General features: G+C 48.5%; 2 protein-coding genes and 2 long non-coding RNA genes across 4 annotated transcripts; 1 reads left to right on the top strand and 3 right to left on the bottom strand.

The window, feature by feature from the left end:
* Nucleotides 1–1,375: 1,375 nt before the first annotated feature.
* On the top strand, nt 1,376–2,314 carry LOC129130819 (olfactory receptor 6E1-like). The gene has a single exon (XM_054649399.2). It carries the CDS (start codon nt 1,376–1,378, stop codon nt 2,312–2,314), a length of 939 nt encoding a protein of 312 aa, XP_054505374.2.
* A 7,007-nt stretch (nt 2,315–9,321) lies between these two features.
* Nucleotides 9,322–11,991, bottom strand: LOC129131043 (cathepsin G-like). The gene is made up of 5 exons (XM_054649801.2): nt 11,882–11,991; nt 11,291–11,444; nt 10,651–10,792; nt 10,277–10,534; nt 9,322–9,738 (listed from the first exon to the last, which is right to left on the bottom strand). Exons 1-5 carry the CDS (start codon nt 11,937–11,939, stop codon nt 9,559–9,561), a joined length of 792 nt encoding a protein of 263 aa, XP_054505776.2. The 5' UTR covers nt 11,940–11,991; the 3' UTR covers nt 9,322–9,558.
* A 4,129-nt stretch (nt 11,992–16,120) lies between these two features.
* Nucleotides 16,121–17,302, bottom strand: LOC143695753 (uncharacterized). The gene is made up of 2 exons (XR_013185283.1): nt 17,081–17,302; nt 16,121–16,542 (listed from the first exon to the last, which is right to left on the bottom strand). It is a non-coding gene; the product is annotated as an uncharacterized LOC143695753 (long non-coding RNA).
* Nucleotides 17,303–17,460: 158 nt separating this feature from the next.
* Nucleotides 17,461–18,881, bottom strand: LOC129131026 (uncharacterized). Its single transcript, XR_013185282.1, has 3 exons — nt 18,695–18,881; nt 18,092–18,245; nt 17,461–17,596 (listed from the first exon to the last, which is right to left on the bottom strand). It is a non-coding gene; the product is annotated as an uncharacterized LOC129131026 (long non-coding RNA).
* Between the last annotated feature and the right edge of the window lie 532 nt (nt 18,882–19,413).

The raw sequence follows: 19,413 nt of genomic DNA, 5'->3' as shown, positions 1-19,413 counted from the left end.
TCTCAATTTCAAGATAATATCAGTCCATCTGTGGCATTGAAAATATGTCCTATATTTAATATAGTTTGTTAGAGGGAAGTTTTGTATTGGTGTTTTTTGAGAAACAACCATAAGATGATGCCAATAAACTCCTGTTTTTGCTTGAAAAGGGCTCTAAGGGGAAAGATTTGGTGGGAATAGTGCATTAAGAAGGGTTGTACCATCCCAGTTTCTAGCTATCCTTTTGTTGAGCATTTCAAGAGGAAAATTTGAGTGTCTTGTTTGATATGGGTTATCAGCTAAATAAGATGGGCTTGCTTTTCCTGGAAATTCATTGTGTTGTTGTTTACTTCAGTCATTCAGAAATATCTGCAATGAGCCTGAAATTCATCTAAACCCAGATTAAAATACCAGATAACAGAATAGATTATATGAGTGCAAAACAAGACAGGGCAAGGAGGGCTGGTGTCTGGGAGGAAGAATTGAAAAACCACAGATGGGATCTGGCAACCTGCAAGAACAAACTGTGCTTGAAGGGGATCAGACAGAGGTTCCAGGTCTCCCTTCAGGAGGTGATGCCATGGTGGAGTTTGGCAGCAGAGCCACGGACAGGGTCACTGGGCAGAGAACACTGAGCTTGGGTGGGGGGCTTGGACACAGGGGCTCTGAAGAAGAAGGATCAGCATCAGAGCTGATGCACTGCAGCTGTGGAGCTGAGGGTAAGCAAACAGGCAATGCCCTCACAGTTGTTGCCATTCCCTCAGTCCCACTGGTGCCTGCTGTAACATCCAGCACTGCTCTGTGCATTTTGCCTTCTCTCAGTGGTAGCCAGAAGCCTCAACTTTACAGCATTGCTGTCTGTCTGCTTCTTCTCTGAAGAGTCTCTGCCTCTCTCTCTTCTCTTCTTCCACCTCTCTCTCTCTTTCCCTGCCTCCTTTTAACTGCAGTAATTTGCTCTTTTTACAATATTAATGTTTCCTTGCACCAATCTGACCTGCTTCAGAGTCAGTCTGTGAATGATTGCATTCCTCTGTGGTAAGTCTCTGGACACAGCAAAGTTCCCATTCTGGGCATTTGGCTCCTTTTTTTTGGTTTGTTGGAGGGTGGATGTTGTCAGATCATTCAGAGAGACCCAATAACAGCTTCTGCACCTCTCAGGAATTGTTTTAACTGGAGTGAGGACTCAGTCTTACAAATGAAGCTTGGGACTCCTTTGACATGACCACGATTTTTAATATGTGGTTTCTGTGGCTGCTGCAGTCTTTTACAAGAGGTTTGTTGCTGGTATTGCCCTGTAATGTTAGCAAAGCCAAACTGACACATGTTCAGCTGTTTTCCAACAGTTCCCAAAACAGGTTTTCTTCTTTTTCTTGCCAGCTTTTTCAATGATGTCTCAATGAACCACACAAGTGTAGTGGAGTTTGTCCTCCTGGGACTAGCTAACAGCCGCCAGTGGGAGATCACCCTCTTTGTGCTCCTTGGCATTGCCTACCTCTTGATCCTGCTTGGAAACATTTCTGTCATCAGCATCACTCTTACCAATAACTTCCTCCAGACCCCTATGTACTACTTCCTCAGGAATTTTGCCCTTTTGGAAATCACCTTCACCTCCACCTTCCTTCCCAGCACCCTGTACAGCCTCCTGACAGAGAGGAGGACAATTTCCCTGCCTGGCTGCTTCCTCCAGATGCTGCTTTTCTACTGCCTGGGTACCTGCACCCTTTTCTACATGGCAGTGATGTCCCTGGACCGCTATGTTGCCATCTGCCACCCCTTGCACTACCCAGCCATCATGAACAGCAGATTCTGCCTGCAGCTGATCCTGGGCTGCTGGGCACTGACTTTTCTCCTGATGTTTCCCCCCACCATCATGACAGTGCAGTTGCCATTCTGTGGTCCCAATGTCATGAATCACTTTTACTGTGATGCTTCCCTGTTGCTGCAGCTGTCCTGCACAGACACAGGCTTCATCGAAGAGCTGATGTTCATCATACTCATCATCATCCTCCCCGGTACCCTGATAGTAACTGCTGTTTCTTATGGCTGCATTATTGTCACCATCTTGCTTATTCCATCAGCAGCAGGCAGGAGGAAGGCATTTTCCACGTGCTCAGCTCACCTCCTGGTGGTGATGGTGTTTTACAGCACCTGTATTTACAGGTACATCCGCCCAGCCCAGCGAGGTGGGCAGGACTCTGACAAAGTTCTGTCTTTGTTCTTCTCCGTGCTGACTCAGACAGTCAACCCTTACATCTACTCACTCAGGAACAGGCAAGTCAAGCAAGCTTTAAAGGAGAAAATTCTGAAGTTTTCTGGCTCTCTGAGGCAGATGTGAATGGTGGAGTCTTGTGTTTTCTGATAATAAAATAATAATTATTCTGATAATAGTAATTTCTCATCATAAAATAATAAATATAAGCCAAGATTTGCTTATCCCTCTCTTACAAATGGTTGCTTCATACGATCCCACCTTTGTGCAGAGTGGGTGCTTTTCTTTTATACTAGATGTGCTCTAATACAAATTTCACTGTGATATATCCAGGTTTTGACTGCCAAAATCTGTTCCTATAACATAGATCTTCCCAACCAGCAGTCTGGCTGTCCTCCAGTATGTTTGCAGGAAAGATATTCAAGGGAGAAGCTGAGAAGCAATAAAGCTGCAGAGAGCAGCAGTAGTAAGTCTGGTGTACAAGATCCTCATAGACGTTGTAAATGGCAAGAGAGCTGGGATCATCTATTGAAAAGTTTGAGAGGATTGGTAGAGAAATTAAGAACAAGTCCGTTGGAAGGAAATGAAGGAATCTGACCCCATGTTCTTAGAAGGCTAATTATTATATTATATTATATTATATTATATTATATTATATTATATTATATTATATTATATTATATTATATTCTGCTATACTAAAACTATACTAAAGAATACAGAAAGGATACAGACAGAAGGCTGAATGATACTAATGAAAAACTCATGACTGTCTCCAAAGCCCTGACACAGTTTGACAGTGGTTGGTCATTAAGTAAAAACAATTCACATGAAACCAATGAAACCATCACCTACCACATTCCAAAGCAGCAAAACACAGGAGAAGCAAATGAGATAATATTGTTCTCCTTTTTCTCTGAGGCTTCTCAGCTTCCTAGGAGAGAAATCCTGGTGAAGGGATTTTTCCAGAAAATATGATGGTGACAGTGGAGTAGCCCATCCAAGTATCTGAATTGTTTCCCAGGTGCAACATCTGTATTGTGAATTAAAGATGCTGATTTCAAATGGTTTGTGCTTTGTAGATGGTTTGTAATTCCTCCTGTTGGCAATGAAAATATGCCAGCACAGAAAGGATTTTCTGATCTTCTGTTCCCTGGTGTCAGCTTTGCCTCAGCGTTTCCCCCCTTGCTGGGATGGGTTAGCTTTAGTGAGTAACCAAATTCCCACTCACACCTTCCACCCACAGTGGGAAAAGAGGAAAAACAGAAACAAAAACTCTCATAGATTGAGGTAAATACAGAGAGATGGTTTGCTAATTTCTACCAGGAGTGAAACACACTGGTTTTGGGGATGACCAATGTAATTTATAGCCAACTAAGATAGTTTAGATTGTGAGAAACAAAATGAAATACTAAACACCTGAATAAACAAGTTTGTTCATTCATTCCAGAGTATTCCAGCACTGTGCCCAGCACACAGGGTGGGTGGGGAGGGTTATGGTCAGTGCATGTGGGTCCTCCACAGGCTACAGAGATCACATTGAGCTACTAAGCCACAAAACAAGTACAGAAACACCATTCTTATTAATATTCTTGTTTTTAGAACTTCAGCTTCCACAAAGCTGTGTTTACAATCACTACCACACACACTGAACCCATCAACAGAATTCCTTGTCCTCCCTCTAATTCAGTAGAGATAATCCTTGATGCCAAGTACAATAATCCTTGATGCCAAGCACAATTCATGGAACATTTTGTTTCAGTCTTAGCTGTAAAGGCATTTCCAGGTTTGGGGCTGGCTTTGGCTGTGTGTAGTGAATCCAGGAATCTCCACCAGTAATTTTGACAGATGTGTGGATAGTCAGGGGAACTTGGAATGGTCCTTTCCACTTTTCCTTGAGTGGTTCTTCATTCCAAGTCTGGACATATCCCCAATCTCCTGGACAGTGCGAGTGTGGTTGAACATCCAAGGTCACTGATGATGCCAAAACAATAAACCTATGCAAGGATGAGAGTGTTCTTTCCCAAAGTTTCCCAAACCCCCTCAAATTGTGATTCCTTACTGTATGTTTTCCCCTGGGTATAATTACAGCCTGACATGTGCCAACAATTAGGGCTCTCAAAGCACTGAATAATCTTCTCAGGTTTTTACACTGTTGCTCCTCCACTGCTCATCTACAGTCTGACAAATAGAGAAGTGAAGGATACTCTGAGCAAAGTGATCAAGAAATGTGAATAATTCCTAAAGCTTAGGGAACTGTAAGCATTTTTTCCCTAAAAGACAATGAAAGAAAATAACATTCTTGAGGAAAGCTTCTCATTACATTTTTAGCCCTCAGAGCCTGTGACTAATAATACTTACCCTTGACTCTTTACTATCAAATTGGCTAATCTGAGTGACTTTAACTGCCCAAAGTGAGGATGAGGCACTTTTCTGTGGAAAAGGGTTGTCTCTTTATGAATTGCACCCGTTGCCTGGGTGTCCAGTTCAGATTTCATCTCAGCAGTGATTCCCCAAATCAGCTGATTGCAATCCCACTCCTCTGCACAGTGTCCCATTTCACTCTGTGATTCAGGACAGCTGAATCTTTAGATTTAAGGAATAGGTTTTTTTAGACACCTAAAGATAGATCTAAAGATGAATGAAATCAAATTCAGAGGGAACAATCCAATCTCTTGTCTAAAGTAACTATACCAACATGACTAGAATCGTCTCAGTGGATGTGAATGCTACACAGCTGCAAGTGGGCATATTTTTTCAAAAATTAAATTACATGTGGTAAGTCTTAACTGGTTCCACACTTTTATACATTTCATATTCATATTAGTTTGTAATTGACATCCCAGCTGTTTTCAGCCATTTATGTGAACTTCAAAACTTTTCTTTTCTAGGCCAAAGACTGATGGCAGAAGTTAACACAAGTTCTACAGACATGCAGAATTTACCAGCATCCTCTTTAAGGTTTATCTCACAGAGCAGAGAGGGATGGGACAGAGGACAGGGCCTGGGGTGCTGCAATTAAACCTGCATGTTTGAATGCAGGGCTCACCCAGAGCAGGGTGCAGGGAGGGAGCTGGGAGCTGGGGTGGCTGCTGGGTCCAAAGGGGTCAGCACTGTGTGATGCAGTCACTGGGTTGCAGTGAGTGATGCAGTGACAGGGATGCAGTCACTCTGTGCAGTCACTGTGCATTGCAGTGACAGTGTTGCAGTGACTGTGTGTGTTGCAGTGACAGTGTTGTGGTCACACTGTTGCAGTCACTCTGTTGCAGTCACAGTGATGCAGTGACAGTGATGCAGTCACTGTGCATTGCAGTGACAGTGTTGCAGTGACTGTGTGTGTTGCAGTGACCGTGTTGCAGTCACTCTGTTGCAGTCACTCTGTTGCAGTCACAGTGTTGTGGCCACACTGTTGCAGCCACAATGTTGCAGTCACAGTGTTGCACACTGTTGCAGTGACAGTGTTGTGGTGACAGTGTTGCAGTGACTGTGTTGCAGTCACAGTGTTGCAGTGACTCTCTTGCAATCACACTGTTGCAGTGACTCTCTTGCAGCCACACTTGCAGTCACAGTGTTGCAGTCACTCTCTTGCAGTCACTCTCTTGCAGCCACACTTGCAGTCACAGTGTTGCAGTCACAGTGTTGCAGTCACAGTGTTGCAGTCACAGTGTTGCAGTCACAGTGTTGCAGTGACTCTCTTGCAGCCACACTGTTGCAGTCACTCTCTTGCAGCCACGCTTGCAGTCACTCTCTTGCAGCCACACTTGCAGTCACAGTGTTGCAGTCACTCTCTTGCAGCCACACTGTTGCAGTGACAGCTCTGGGCTGAGCCCTGCAGCTGACACCTGCAGAGCAGGCTCTGCCTCTGCCCATGGCTTGGCAGAGCAGGTTTGTGTCCGTGCCATTTCCTTTGCCCTGCCTGGGGTGATGCTGACAGAAAGCACCACCTTGGCACTGCCTGGGCCCTGCTCTTTGACTTCTGAGAGGGAACGCTGGAGCAGGAGACGTTTGAGGCTTGCTGAGCTGTCTGTAATCAAAGTCTGTGAGTCTGTGCTCTAATGAGCCCTGCTGGGAACACTTTGTCCAACTCTCTCACCTCGCACTGGGCTCTATTAAAGCTCACAGTAAGTTTGTTCCTGCTCCTGCCTTGTCATTTCCTCAAGGCACTTTGCCAGCTTGTGCCACAGCCACGAGGAACTGGGAGGTGGCACCACGGTCCTGCAGGGGCTCATTAAAAAGCTGACAGCCATAATGAGCTCTGTGGTTGTTCCTGTGCTGGAAGCATTGTGTGGTTAATTAGGGAGCTCCCAGCGGTGTTTCAGTGAATACCTACAGCTTAATTTGTGTTTGTCTTTTGTTCTAATTACCTGTGACAGGGAGAATGGAAATGGAAACATTTTAATAGGGAATTAGTCCTGTTTATACCCTGGTGGGAATCAGGCAGAGAGAGGAAAATATCTTTGGGACCAAGCAGGGAGAGACCTGAGTCAAAGTTTGATTCATGTGCTGGCAATAAGACAATTCTTATTCCAGCCTCTTCTCCTGTTTACTGCAACCCACAGAAGTGCCAAAGGCTTTGTTTGTAAAGCCTTTCTCTGCTCTAATTAGCACTACCTTTACTTGCTGTACTAATTATACACAGAGACAGAAGCAATATTCATCGCCATTGCAAAAGGCTTTCAAGGCCTTTTGCAATGAGTGAAAGAAAAAAAATCCTAATTAACAAATAATGTCATATATTTTACTTTGATTCCCCTGCACTCCAGTTTTCCCAGGACATGAACCCTGAAAAGAACTGGCTCAGTGGGAAGATGGACAGGTCATAGAAATTTTCAGGCACAATTAAGAATAAGAAATATTAAACAATAAATGAAGAAAAACCGAATATCTACCTGGTGATCAAGATGAGTTGTGTGACTCAAATGTCTGTACTGGGGCCTGTTGCAATACTGCAAGGCTAATAAAATAAAATTATTCTTTTAAATTAAAAGACAGTAGATAAACCACTTAGTTATTAGAATATATATAAAGAAGATGATTAGCATCTTAATTATTAGATTAGATATAAGAAAGAAATGTTTGATGATGAGGGTGTCAAAACAATTAAATGGGCTGCCCAGAGAGCTTTAGATGCCCCATCCCTGGAGACATTCAAGGTTGGGTGGTGCTCTGAGTAACTTGGTCTAGCAGAAGGTGTCCCTGCTCATTGCTTAGGGGTTGAATTAGATGATCCCTTACAACCGAAATTATTCTAGGATGCTGTTTCCAACAGCTTGAGGGAGGTGATGCTTCCCTTCTACTCAGTACTGATGAGATGGCACCTGGAGTACTGTGGGTCCTGAGCTCCCAGTAAAAGAGAATCAGATGTGCTGGGGAGAGTTCAGCAAAGGGGCCTGGAGATGATGGAGGGACTGGGACATCTCTCCTACAGGGAATGCCTGGTACAGCTGAGTTTTTACCCTGGAAAGAGCTGGTTGTGGTGGGACATTACCCATGGATGTAAATCTCTGAAGGTAGGATATAAGTAGGAGAAATACAGGTTAATTTCAGAGTGGTGTGCAGTGACAGGACAAGAGGCAATGGGCACAAACTGACACATGAGATGCTCTGTCTGAGCAGCAGCAAACACTTTTATCTGTGAGGGTGACCAAGCACTGGTACAGCTTGGCCAGGGAGGTTGTGGTGTCTCCATGCTTAGAGATGTTCCAAAACCACCTGGAACTGGTTCTGAGCAATTGGTGCTTTAGGTGGCCATGCTTGAGCAGGGGCATTGGACCAGACAACAGCTGAAGGTCCCTTCCCATCTCGATCATTTGGTGTGACTCTAGGGCAGTGTCAGTGTGCAGCAGAGTAGAAAACAGCTCCCATTGATGCTCTGGTGACCATCTGCATGCAAGGTTTCCTGTGCATGACCAGTTGTTTGCAGACAGTGTCTTCAGGGTGAGGAACGCTACAGTGGTTGCACCACAAAGGCTACAGTGGTGACAGCTCTGGGGTGATACCATCAGAGCAGGAAAGGGAGCTGGTGGTGAGCAGGGATGTGGTGGTGAGCAGGGATGTGGTGTTCAGCACAGTGACCACCATGAGAACAGACCAAGGGCTGCCTTCACACTGCTCTGACACCAGACACAGTTCCAGAGGTGTGACCCACCTCAGGCCGGGGTTAAGCCACTCAATGAAGCTGGTGGTGCTGGACACAGCACCCCAAGTGTGCCTCACAGGGCTGAGCAGAGGGGCACGGTCCCCTCCTGTGAGCACACTCTTCCTGATGCACCTCAGGATCCTTTTGGCCCTCCTGGCCCCAAGGGCACACTGCCAGCTCATGGTCACCTTGTCACCCACCAAAAGCCCCAGGTCCTTCTCTGCAGAGCTGCTCTCTAGTAGGTCAGCCCCCAGCCTGGTACTTGGGGTCATTCCTCCCCCAGTGCAGGACCCTACACTTGTCCTTGTTGAATTTCTTTAGGTTTCTCTCTGCCCAACTCTCCAGCCTGTCAAGATCTCACTGAATGACAGAACAGCCTCCAGTTCTGCATCATCATCAAACATGCTGGGGGTACATTCAGTGCCTTCTTAGATAAATGATCAGGAAAAAAAACCCTAAAAGAAATGCAACTCTTCCTCACACAAGTGACCAGGCTTGTTTCTGCAATACTGCTTTGACCTCACTCATATTTGACATCTTCTATCCCATCACCACACCACAAGGGCACCTCCTGGCCCAGTCAGGTCTGATCAGCTGATCCAGTGGGAGACAGTTTCCAGTTCTACCCACAGGCATTTTAGAGGTGTAAAGAAAATGCTTCACCTGGGCTTCAAGGAAATTGAAGGGGAAACAGGGTGTAAACAGGCTGCTGGTCTTCAGTCTGTCTAAGCATCCTGAGAGGGTTTCAGGTTGGTACTAGAAACCCACCTGATCTCCCCTTGCATGTGGAGATGCCTGTTTCTGAAAGGATAAATGTTCTGTACAGGCTGTACCTGCTGGCTGGACTGCAAGGGGCTGATGGAGACAAGGGGAGCATTTGGGGACTGAGACCTGTCCTGCATGTCCCACCTATGCCCAGGTTCCCCCAGAATGTCACCTCCTCATTCTCACACTCAGGGTTTGAATCCAGCTCCCAAGAAGGCTGCAGACACAAGTGAGTTTGAACATGCTTTTATTGATGGCCAGAAGCAGAGCTGGAGCAGCAGTGGGAGGAAGGGAGCAATGGGAAGCTGGGTGTACTTGGGAGCTGCATTTGTAGCTTGCCACGGAGACTCAGTGCCAAAGCTGTGCCTGCACCACAGGGGCTTCTCTGACTCCACTCCAGCTGCCCCTGGGAGCTCCTGAGCACCAGCAGGTGTTGGATGCATTGTGGAGAAGGGGCACTGAGCATTTTAGTCAGAGAATGGAGAGCAAGGAATTGCCTTGCGTGAAAACTTCTTCAGCTGCTTACGGATCCAGGGCTCAAAATACGAGATCCTGGTGAAAACCTCAGGGGAGAGGTGGTCACCATATCCATGAGAGACAATGCCATGAGCCTTCTTATTGCAGACTAATGGGCCACCAGAATCACCCTGTGCCATGAAAGGAGTGAGAGGGGTCAGACATGCCACAGCTCAGCTCCCCCTGCCGTAAGCAGCAAGTTTCCTCTTCCCTCCCTCCAGGGGAAGAACCTCCTCTTCCAAGCACCTCCCTCCCTCCAGACCCAGCTCCCAGCCTTTGTAGCTGCCTCACTGCTCCTCTAAGCCACCCATGAAACAATTCAGGCCTGGAGGCTCTCGGAGATTCAAAAACTCTAAAAGAACATTGACTTTAGACATGGGGAAATAGCTAAGCCATCAGAGCAAGGATATCACAAGGAATTTACACCCCAAAGCACTGGTCAGGCTGGGTAGAACATCCCCAGGTAAGTAAAAAAGCAACTGTTGCTGGTAGTTGGAAAATGCACCCCAACTCAGGGAGCACATCAGCTTCAGAGCTTCTGTGAGGACCCTCAGCTCATCATTCTGAAGGTCCTGGTTCATTGAGGTGTCCTTTTATTTTCACCTGGGAACTAAGCTAAATTTCCATTGCCAACCTCCTCCCAAGCTTGCAGCACAAAACAACACTTACCTTGTAAGATGATTTTTTATGGTTTTTATCACCAACACAGATCATAGACTGATGCTGGTAGTTTCTGGAAAGCTGCTCACAGATTTCCCCCTTTTGCACCTTCAGTTTCACCTCCCTCAAGACATCACTCATCACCTCTTCCTCAGATGTGCATCCCCAGCCAGACACCGTGCATAAATCTCCTACTCTCACATGTTCATTTTTCTTGGGAATGGAGATACATCGCACATTCTCATTGATCTCAGCATTTTCCTCCAGCTGTCAGGCAGAGAGGACACGGGGTTAGAACCAGCAAAGGATTAGGAGCAAGTCCAGAGTTTGGGGAGGTGAGCAGGGGGAGATCCCTCAGGCAGGAAGGATCTGTTGGGCCATACCTTCAGCAGCACAATGTCATTTTTGAAGTCATCAGGGGAATATTTAGGATGGATGACCCATTTTGCAGCACGGATCTTCTGCTGGCTCTCTTCTTCCCTCCTTATGTTGTGGGCTCCCAGAGTCACAGTGACCCTCACTCTCCTGCCAGGAAACACCAACACATCCCAGCTGCATTGACAGGAACAGCCCCAGGGCAGGTGGCTGAGGGAGGTGGTGTTTGAGAAACCCCCCAGAGCAGCTCTCAGCAAGTTCTCCTCTCTCACCTGGGCTCCTTCCAGAGCCCAGCTGAGGATCCCTCACCCCACACTGACACAGGTGGCAGCTGCCCCGTGCTGAGCACAAAGGGAAGCAGGGCAGGGGAGGCACTGGAGCCCTTCTCCAGCAGCAGCAGCAGCAGCAGCTCTAAGCCATGGGAGGAACCATGACCCTGGAGACCCCTGTGAGCATTCCTGTCCCCAAGGACACTCAGCCCCAATCAGGCAGACAATTCCTGCACTCACAGAGGAGAGCTCAGCTCCAGAGATCCCTGCTCTGCCTCAAGAGACACAGGGCACTGTTTCAGCCCACAGCAGGGCTGAGGCCCTCTGGGACAATGTGAGACTGGAAAAAATCACCTGTGCAAGAACAATGGAGTCTTACCCTTTTTTATGCACACAGTGAGCTGCTGACAGCACTGCGTCTGGGCGAATCAGGAACCCTCCACACTTAGTAGTTTCTGAGCCACTTTCAATTTCTAAAAAAGCCATGTAGGGTCTGGAGTGGGCATCAGCTTCCGTTCCACCAATGATCCTTCCTGCAGCAGAGATGGGAAATGTTAATATGAATGTTAATATAAATGTTAATATGCTGCTGTTTTCTGTCAAGTTTGGGGCTGCATGAAAGGAAAGGCTCATCCTCTAATGCCAGGTGCCAGTGATCCCAACAATTCTCCTTCCTGGGACTGTCCAAGGCAGTGGGGCTGCCCAAAGGAGAGAAAGACAAGCAGCACTGACTGGGGTCTGACCAGCCCTGGCTCTGGATGACTCAAATGCCATCAAGGGCACAGCTCTAGTGCCTCTAATGCCTCACTGGCTTCAGGCCCAGGCTGAGCTGGGAGATGAGAGGGGAGAGGAAAGTGGGAGAGCAGAGACAGGAGAGAAGGTGAGGCAGGAGCCTTGCCTGAGACTGACTGCTCAGAGTCCATCTGTGCCCTTGCATCTTCCTGCCCAAGGCCCATCTCTGGGTACTCACCAGCCCCAGCCCAGGGCAGAAGGACAAAAGCATTTGTGAGCAGGAGGAGCAGCAGCATCTCCCACCACTGTCCTGATGAGACAAAGCAGTAGCTGTGGCCAGGCAGGAGACAGGTACAGAATGGCAGGTCCAGAACCTCTATATATGTCATGTGGAGCTGACACAGGAAACCTCAGCCTGCCTCTAGCTGTGTCATTTACTGTTTTGGTCTCACAACCCCCAAACTGTGGCTTGGTGAGGGGCTCATGTCACGTTCTCTGCGCTTTTGTCACAATCTTCTCAAAAAGCTGGAGAGATCTGGGCTGGTTCAGAGCACCCACAGTGCACAGGGAAAGGGTTGTCTGTTGAATGCATATCCCATCAGAGACCTTTGGAGAGAGCCCCTGGGACCCTGCATGTGGGGTGCTTCCACCTGGATTTTTTTTTCTTTTTGTTTTTTGTTTCCCCCCGTCCTCTGATAGCAATGGGGAGAGCTGGCCAGGGTCAGGCAAAGTTCCTGTTTTTTATCAGAGGGGCTGACTGCCATCAGAGATGTCCTTGGGAAATCAGAAACCACCAGTCAGGCTCACTAAGGGACAAGGTCAGTGGAGCCTCATGACCTCAGCCCTGGTGTTCTAGGGAATCTGACAAGTCCATGGTGAAGAGCAAGTCTGAGGTGCAGCTGGGGAGTCATTCTGTGAGCCCAGTCCAGACCAGCAGCTGCTCTGGGCAGGTGCAGTGTGGTATTTTTGGGGTCCCCTGTCATGGGGAGGAAATGATGAATCTGACTCCATGTTCTCAGAAGGCTAATTTATTATTCTATGTCACAATATTATATTAAAGAATGCTATACTGAAACTTTAGTACAGAATACAGAAAGGATACTTACAAAAGCTTAACAAGATAATAATTAAAAACTCACGACTCTCTCCTCAGAGTGCGACACAGCCTGACCATGACTGGTCATTAAATCAAAACAATTCAAATGTTGGATAAACAATCTCCAACCACATTCCAGGGCAGCAAAACACAGGAGAAGCACATGAGATTATATTGTTTTCCTTTTTCTCTGAGGCTTCTCAGCTTCCCAGGAGAAGAACTCCATGTGAAGGGTTTTTTCCTGAAAATATGACAGTGACATTTCACCCTTTTTGTATAATTAAACTGAAAAGACACTGTGTTTGTAATTCTTCTGCTGGGCCCTTGCAGAAGAGAGAACAAACACGTCTCGAGAGGTTTATCCATTGCCAATCAAAACCTCCATCAATTGCTGATGTGGAATCATCACGGAGATTCTTTACATGTAGAACATCAACTTCTATCATATCACTAAAACAAGGCTTACAATATAGAAAATGCAAAAGACAATGTAAAGAACTGTTCATTGTTTCAAGTCCAAACAGCTGAGTTTCAGGAGAAAGTCCATTGACTGGAGATGTTGCTCTTTGATATCCTTGAAAGGTCCTTTTGGTCATGAAACAGACTTGCAGAATCCTGAAACAAAAACTGCTAAAGAAAATCAACAATTATTAAAAATCCATTGATAATTATCAGCCAATATTGAGAAAATTTCTGGGATGCCGTGGCCACAGCCCTTAATTGAACCACTTGGGCTGAGGCTGATTCATGGCTTTGAATACTTTGACCTGATAGCTCTTTCCACCTATTTTATTTTATTTTATTTTATTTTATTTTAATTTATTTATTTATTTATTTTAACGTAGAATGATCAGCAGCAGCAGAGGTTTTAGGACCCTGCAGGGGCCCCGGTCCTGCTGGATGGACCAGGAATCCCAGACCCGGCCCACAGAACGGTGGCCCCGGTTCGGTTACGGGGATCAAAGCCCCCAAACCCGGCAGCGGTGGGGCGGAGGCCCCGGCCCAGAGAAACGACCCAAGCGGCCCAGAGCCGGCCGGCAGGGTGGGATCTGTGTTCTCACAGCCCGCCTCCACCATGCTGCCAGTGCCTTGGCAGCAGCAGCAGTGACCGAACACCTCCTCCCCGCAGAGCCACTGGTGCACGCCGGCGGCTGGGAAGGAGAAGCCTTCCCGGGGATTTCCATGCCGGATCTGGGGTCGTCTTTCCCCAGAACAAGCGGACAACGCTCGCTTTCCGTTGTTTCTCTCGCCCCCGCGGTGCAAACATCAGTGTTGCTGCTTTCTGCCCCTCAGCACCACCGCCATCCCGTCCGGCCTTGGGGCCAGAGGCAGCGCCTCAGGGAGCCGCCTCCCTCACGCTGCCGGGGCGCACAGGGGGAGAGTCAGGCATTCCAAACGCCAGCGAGACGCCCCCGACCAAACACGAATCACCCCGCGTCAAACACTGTGTCCCAGAAAAACACCGAGTTGAAAGGTTTCAGCAATCAGCTGTCGAGCTGTGCTGCCTGCACTGAGGCACAGGCCGGCCGCATGGTCCGACGCAGACGCTGGCAGGGAGGACGGAGTCCCTGAAGGCGGTGGGACCGCCGGGGGTGCTGGGGGTGCTTCCCCTGCCAGGCTTGATGCAGAGAGAGCGGCCACCGCAGACACGGAGGCGGTGGCCACGTCTTCTCCTGGTTACGGGAGCAGCAGTGCAGGCACAGTTTGTCACACGGCTGAAGCATTGCTCAGGAACACACCAGAATCTCTGAGGGGCCGCAGGGCCGCGGGCAGGGCCTGCAGGCGGCTCCAGAGACGGTGGAAGCGGCAGGGCAGGCGGCGCAGCCGTCAGCGGGGCCTGTGGGGCTGGCGGGGCAGGCGCTGCCGCAGATGGAGGGTGTCTGTCTCAGCCCTGGGAGGGGTAAAGGAGGTGGCAGAATCGGTGCAGGGTCGGTCCCCATCAGCACCATCTGCACTGTTGTCATGAATGCAATTCCCGGCTGCGATGCACAGGGACGGGGCCTGCTGCGCAGCGTGGGGCTGCCGGCCGCCTCTCTCGGTAGGGGTGTGTTAAAAACGCCAATCACTTGTTTCTAAGATTTTTTAAAGTTTAATAGTAATAAAATGGTTATTAAAATAGTAATACAATTAGAGTAATAATAATTTGGACAAACTGAATTAGGACAATATGAGACAGTAAAGACAAAGAGTTACACACGTCTGGGTACCTTTTTCTGGGCAGCACAAGCCCGAAAAAGGACACCCGTTAACAAAGGATTAACCCTTAAAAACAACAGCCTGTTGCATATTCATACACTTCATCCATGATGCATAAATTCCATTCAAATACAGGATTCTGTCTGGTCATCGTGAACTTCTTCCTCCAAATCCTAACAGTGCCTTTGAGGCAGGAAGAAGTTCGTTTCTTATGATAAGAGGGCCATAAATTCTTCTTCTCTGAAAGATTTAGGTGTCCTGTGGCTGCTATCTCGCTGCGAGTCCTTTCTTTTTAAAAAGAGTATCCTACATAGCGTAGTTTCTATTTTAACAATTTTTATAACCTAAAACTATATTTAACACAGTCCTTAAGAGAATTAATACAGCATTGCTTTCTAACACAACACATATAATATTCATTTAAATATTTGCGAAAAGCCAATCATAAAATACATGCATTTTTCACAGGTGGGAGCGGGTCCGCACCCTCCCAGAGTGGGCGCAGGGGAATTCCACAGTACAGCCGGCCGGGATCTCCCTCCGTGGCCGCTGGGGCATCCTCAGGCAGGCAGAGAGCAGCGGGGGCACGGCCCCTCTCTGAGACAGGCTGCCATCACTCACTGCTGCGGTGCCTGGCACCCGGGGCAAAACAGTGAGAGACGGCGCTGCCGCCGGAGCTGCACATGATCCACAGAAGCAGAAACAAACTTCTCCTCAGCCGTGGGCAAAGCCTCACCTCCCCGGGATGCAGGGGCGATGGGAACCAGCAGTTTCTCTCCTTGGATGGATCCTTCTTCTGCTGGCTCTGGTGGGGAGGGTGGTAACTCCCCACACGAGGTGAGGTGCCCCACCAAATGGGCTCTCTGCCGCAGAACTGAGAAAAGCGCTGTAAACGCTGGATAAATTCAGGGCAGCCCAAAGACCCATTCATATTTCTCCCAGAAATAGAGATCCATGGACTCCCATACTGGTAGGTCCAAGGAGCATGTCAGATCTATAAAAACCCCACAAAATTTTGCCCATCTGATAAACTGATAGAAATATCTTTTCACCGTATGAAGAGATACTCAGGGACTGAGACCTATCCTGCATGTCCCACCTATGCCCAGGTTCCCCCAGAATGTCACCTCCTCATTGTCACACTCAGGGTTTGAATCCAGCTCCCAAGAAGGCTGCAGACACAAGTGAGTTTGAACATGCTTTTATTGATGGCCAGAAGCAGAGCTGGAGCAGCAGTGGGAGGAAGGGAGCAATGGGAAGCTGGGTGTACTTGGGAGCTGCATTTGTAGCTTGCCACGGAGACTCTCCTTAGTGCCAAAGCTGTGCCTGCACCACAGGGGCTTCTCTGGCTCCACTTCAGCTGCCCCTGGGAGCTTCTGAGCACCAGCAGGTGTTGGATGCATTGTGGAGAAGGGGCACTGAGCATTTTAGTCAGAGAATGGAAAGCAAGAAATTGCCTTGCGTGAAAACTTCTTCAGCTGCTTTTGGATCCAGGGCTCAAAGTACGAGATCCTGGTGAATACCTCAGGGGAGAGACGGCCACCACATCCATGAGAAAGAATGCCATGAGCCTTCTCATTGCAGACTAATGGGCCACCAGAATCACCCTGTGCCATGAAAGGAGTGAGAGGGGTCAGACATGCCACAGCTCAGCTCTCCCTGCCTTAAGCAGCAAGTTTCCTCTTCCCTCCCTCCAGGGGAAGAACCTCCTCTTCCAAGCACCTCCCTCCCTCCAGACCCAGCTCCCAGCCTTTGTAGCTGCCTCACTGCTCCTCTAAGCCACCCATGAAACAATTCAGGCCTGGAGGCTCTCGGAGATTCAAAAACTCTAAAAGAACATTGACTTCAGACATGGGGAAATAGCTAAGCCATCAGAGCAAGGATATCACAAGGAATTTACACCCCAAAGCACTGGTTAGGCTGGGTAGAACATCCCCAGGTAAGTAAAAAAGCAACTGTTGCTGATAGTTGGAAAATGCACCCCAACTCAGGGAGCACGTCAGCTTCAGAGCTTCTGTGAGGACCCTCAGCTCATCATTCTGAAGGTCCTGGTTCATTGGGGTGTCCTTTTGCTTTCACCTGGGAACTAAGCTGAATTTCCATTGCCAACCTCCTCCCAAGCTTGCAGCCCAAAACAACACTTACATGGGAAGTTATATTTTCACTGTTTTCATCACCAACACAGATCATAGACTGACGCAGGTAGTTACTGGAAAGCTGCTCACATACTTCCTCATTTTGCACCTCCAGTTCCACCTCCCTCAAGACATCACTCATCACCTCTTCCTCAGATGTCCAGCCCCAACCAGACACTGTGCATAAATCTCCTACTCTCACACGTTCATTTTTCTTGGGAATGGAGATACATTGCACATTCTCATTGATCTTGGCATTTTCCTCCAGCTGTCAGGCAGAGAGGACACGGGGTTAGAACCAGCAAAGGATTAGGAGCAAGTCCAGAGTTTGGGAAGGTGAGCAGGGGGAGATCCCTCAGGCAGGAAGGATCTGCTGGGCCATACCTTCAGCAGCACAATGTCATTTTTCCCAACTTTACGGGAATATTTAGGATGGATGACCCATTTTGCAGCACAGATCTTCTGCTGGCTACATTCTTCGTCCATTATGTTGTGGGCTCCCAGAGTCACAGTGACGCTCACTATGCTGCCAGGAAACACCAACACATCCCAGCTGCATTGACAGGAACAGCCCCAGGGCAGGTGGCTGAGGGAGGTGGTGTTTGAGAAACCCCCCCAGAGCAGCTCTCAGCAAGTTCTCCTCTCTCACCTGGGCTCCTTCCAGAGCCCAGCTGAGGATCCCTCACCCCACACTGACACAGGTGGCAGCTGCCCCGTGCTGAGCACAAAGGGAAGCAGGGCAGGGAAGACACTGGAGCCCTTCTCCAGCAGCAGCAGCAGCAGCTCTAAGCCATGGGAGGAACCATGACCCTGGAGACCCCTGTGAGCATTCCTGTCCCCAAGGACACTCAGCCCCAGTCAGGCAGACAATTCCTGCACTCACAGAGAAGAGCTCAGCTCCAGAGATCCCTGCTCTGCCTCAAGAGACACAGGGCACTGTTTCAGCCCAGAGCAGGGCTGAGACCTCTGGGACAATGTGAGACTGGAAAAAATCACCTGTGCAAGAACAATGGAGTCTTACTTTTTTATATCCATACAGTGAGCTGCTGAGAGCACTGCGTCTGGGCGAATCAGGAACCCTCCACACTTACTACTATTTGTCTTATTTTGAACGTCTAAAAAAGCCATGTAGGGTCTGGAGTGGGCTTTAGCTTCCTTTCCACCAATGATCCTTCCTGCAACAGAGATGGGAAATGTTAATATAAATGTCAAATATAAATGTTAATATAAATGTTAATATGTTGCTGTTTTCTGTCAAGTTTGGGGCTGCATGAAAGGAAAGGCTCATCCTCTAATGCCAGGTGCCACTGATCCCAACAATTCTCCTTCCTTCGGCTGTCCAAACATTGCTGGGGCACAATGGAGAGAAAGACAAGCAGCACTGACTGGGGTCTGACCAGCCCTGGCTCTGGATGACTCAAATGCCATCAAGGGCACAGCTCTAGTGCCTCTAATGCCTCACTGGCTTCAGGCCCAGGCTGAGCTGGGAGATGAGAGGAGAGAGGAAAGTGGGAGAGCAGAGACAGGAGAGAAGGTGAGGCAGGAGCCTTGCCTGAGACTGAGTGCTCAGAGTCCATCTGTGCCCTTGCATCTTCCTGCCCAAGGCCCATCTCTGGGTACTCACCAGCCCCAGCCCAGGGCAGAAGGACAAAAGCATTTGTGAGCAGGAGGAGCAGCAGCATCTCCCACCACTGTCCTGATGAGACAAAGCAGTAGCTGTGGCCAGGCAGGAGACAGGTACAGAATGGCAGGTCCAGAACCTCTATATATGTCATGTGGAGCTGACACAGGAAACCTCAGCCTGCCTCTAGCTGTGTCATTTACTGTTTTGGTCTCACAACCCCCAAACTGTGGCTTGGTGAGGGGCTCATGTCACGTTCTCTGCGCTTTTGTCACCATCTTCTCAAAAAATGGAGAGATCTGGGCTGGTTCAGAGCACCCACAGTGCACAGGGAAAGGGTTGTCTGTTGAGTGCAAATCCCATCAGAGACCTTTGGAGAGAGTCCCTGGGACCCTGCATGAAAGGTGCTTCCACCTGGATTTTTTTTTTCTTTTTGTTTTTTGTTTCCCCCTGTCCTCTGATAGCAGTGGGGAGAGCTGGCCAGGGTCAGGCAAAGTTCCTGTTTTTTATCAGAGGGGCTGACTGCCATCAGAGATGTCCTTGGGAAATCAGAAACCACCAGTCAGGGTCACTAAGGGACAAGGCCAGTGGAGCCCCATCACCTCAGCCCTGGTGTTCTAGGGAATCTATCACTTCCATGGTGATGAGCAAGTCTGAGGTGCAGCTGGGGAGTCATTCTGTGAGCCCAGTCCAGTCCAGCAGGTGTCCTGGGCAGGTGCAGG

This window comes from Agelaius phoeniceus, chromosome 26, assembly GCF_051311805.1.
Source record: "Agelaius phoeniceus isolate bAgePho1 chromosome 26, bAgePho1.hap1, whole genome shotgun sequence".
Lineage (NCBI taxonomy): Eukaryota > Metazoa > Chordata > Aves > Passeriformes > Icteridae > Agelaius > Agelaius phoeniceus.
Note: the sequence above shows the minus strand (reverse complement) of the source record. Positions and strands in the feature narration are given on the sequence as shown.

Bases quoted from the DNA above. Each gene is read 5' to 3' on its own strand.
- LOC129130819 (XM_054649399.2), top strand. From the start codon at position 1,376: ATGAACCACACAAGTGTAGTGGAGTTTGTCCTCCTGGGACTAGCTAAC.
- LOC129131043 (XM_054649801.2), bottom strand. From the start codon at position 11,939: ATGCTGCTGCTCCTCCTGCTCACAAATGCTTTTGTCCTTCTGCCCTGG. The intron at 11,445-11,881 runs GTGAGTACCCAG...TCTCTGCTGCAG, and splicing joins TCTGCCCTGGGCTGGGGCTG to GAAGGATCATTGGTGGAACG. The intron at 10,535-10,650 runs GTATGGCCCAAC...TCTGCCTGACAG, and splicing joins ATGACATTGTGCTGCTGAAG to CTGGAGGAAAATGCTGAGAT.